Source organism: Dipodomys ordii, unplaced genomic scaffold, assembly GCF_000151885.1.
Source record: "Dipodomys ordii isolate 6190 unplaced genomic scaffold, Dord_2.0 Scaffold1, whole genome shotgun sequence".
Classification (NCBI taxonomy): domain Eukaryota; kingdom Metazoa; phylum Chordata; class Mammalia; order Rodentia; family Heteromyidae; genus Dipodomys; species Dipodomys ordii.
In genome coordinates, this window is record NW_012267217.1 from 27,999,146 (window position 1) to 28,001,441 (window position 2,296).

The 2,296-nt window shown below is 32.4% G+C and overlaps 1 protein-coding gene across 1 annotated transcript in view; it reads left to right on the forward strand.

Annotated features, from left to right (window-relative positions):
* Positions 1-1,496, forward strand: part of Zmym5 (zinc finger, MYM-type 5) — a 35,755-nt gene extending 34,259 nt beyond the window's left edge. The window contains exon 8 of the mRNA XM_013012162.1: positions 42-1,496. Coding sequence (XP_012867616.1) covers positions 42-794 — 753 coding nt within the window. The 3' untranslated portion in view covers positions 795-1,496. The remainder of the gene's footprint in view (positions 1-41) is intronic.
* The last annotated feature ends 800 nt before the right edge of the window (positions 1,497-2,296 follow it).

The window sequence follows — 2,296 nt, forward strand, 5'->3', positions numbered from 1 at the left end:
AGAATTGCAGGGTCATGTTTAATTCTCCTGTTTCTTCTCAGATAATGGAAACAAAATCAAAAGCATTATCAACACCAGAAATCAGAAAAAGGAATTCCATTACAGAGGAAAATGAGACAAAATCATTTGGATCATCAGATGTGCTTTTGGAAAAAATAGATGAAATACCAGAAAAAAAGGAAAAGGCTACAGAGCTACAGGTTTCTGCAGAATGTAGTCCAGATATACTACTGAGTGAACAGAATGTGAATTTACCTTCCATGTCAGCTATAGCTGATAAATTTCAAAAGCAACTGGAAAACAAAGAATCTGAAGACCCCATTATACCAGTTGTGCTTTCTGCAGATCCAGGTACATGGCCCCGAGTTTTGGACATTAAACAGCGAGATGCTCTTATTGAAAATGAGCCACCTCAAGTAAGAAATTTTAACTTTCCAAAAGACAATACAGGGAGGAAATTTTCAGAAACTTATTATACAAGAATCCTTCCAAGTGGTGAGAAAACTACTAGATCCTGGTTACTTTATTCTGCCTCCAAAGATTCTGTATTTTGTCTGTATTGCAAACTCTTTGGGGAAGGAAAAAACCAACTGAAAAATGAGAATGGGTGCAAAGATTGGCAGCATTTATCACATATCCTTAGTAAACATGAAGAAAGCGAAATGCACATAATCAATAGTGTTAAATATTCAAAACTAAAATCTGAATTGGAAAATAATAAAAGCAGTGAAAGTGCAGAACACAGATTATATGAAAATGAGAAAAGTGATGGTGTGGTACTTTTGTACACATAATATCCTGATGTGTTTTTGAGATGACATTGACTTACATTACTCAGAAAGAATCTGCAATGTAAGTCAGAACCTTTATGTTGTGAGACTCCTACAAAGAGTAACTTACAACAGCTATGAGCAATAAGTCTAGTAGCAAATAAATACCGTTTCTGTTCCAAATGCAAAATAATTCAATAGTTATTATTACAGGTTTTAGTAAAGCTAATTTTTTATTTTCTGAACCTTAAAAAAAAAACTCAATTGGAAATTTCTAAATATTGTTTTGGAGGAGTTAGAGATATAATTCATTTAATAAAGTTAGCACTCTACCCGTGAGCAAAAGTAGCAGACACCAAGTTCAAATCCTGGTCTTGACCCTTAAGAAAAAAAAATATGATGTTTGAGATTTGCCATTTTAATAGAATTAGTTAATACTCTGTTCGTGAACAGAATGGGGTCTGAACTACAACTTTTTGCTATTAAACCAAATACTTATTTCTTTTGAGCAAAACATTTTTCTATTTGAGCAAAACAACTTCATTTGTTATATAAAATGATTAAAATGGTTAATTTGCATTTTATTGGTTTATATTTTTGTTTTTAATTTAATTTGTAAATGTTTTTGCCTTTATTATTGTATGAGAACTTTAAGCATAAAGAATATATGCCTATTTTTATGTTGTTACAAATATAAGAAATATTAAAAATATATTGTTAACCTTTCAACTGTTGTAGATTTTTTTTCTTACATGTGAAATTTGAGAAATAATGTATCTAAATATTTAAATGACCAACCAGTTTCATTATTACTATAAATTTAGTAATTCTCCCTTTGTCTCCAATTTCTGACTCAATTTCATCATGTATTGAATTCTTACATATACTTGGGCTTAATTCCTTTCAGGGCTTTTTGTATGAAACAAAGTAGTATATGACAATAGCTAAGTAGATGCGGTCTTCCAGGTGGGCTGAAATAGTAATACTTACAAATTCAGTGTTATACCAGGGCAAAAAGCTATTTCTTGGAATAAACCTAAAACCATTCTCACTAAATTAATCATTCTCATTAAACTATCATGAGGATTTTGTTGCTTTTTTTTGTATGTGTGTGACAACTGGATCATTTAATCTTTCAGACTTGAATTTAAATATGGCTCTGAGATGTCTTTTGAAAATCTAAAGTGGCTGGGTGCTGGTGGCTAATGCTTGTAATCGTAGCTACTCAGGAGGCTGAGATCTGAGGATCATGGTTCAAAGCCAGCCCAGGCAGGAACATTGTGAGACTCTAATCTTCAATTAACCACCAGAAAACCAGAAGTGGCACTGTGGTGCAAATGGTTGAGCACTTGCCTGGAGCTCAGGAACAGCACAAGGGCCCAGAGTTCAAGCCCCACGACCAACAAAAAAAAAAGAGAGAAAAAAAAATCTAAAGGGTTTAATAAAAATGTCAAATTGATTCATTAAGAAAATATAGTTAGATCTTCACCTTAATTCTTTATCATACTACATACATACAAGATCTC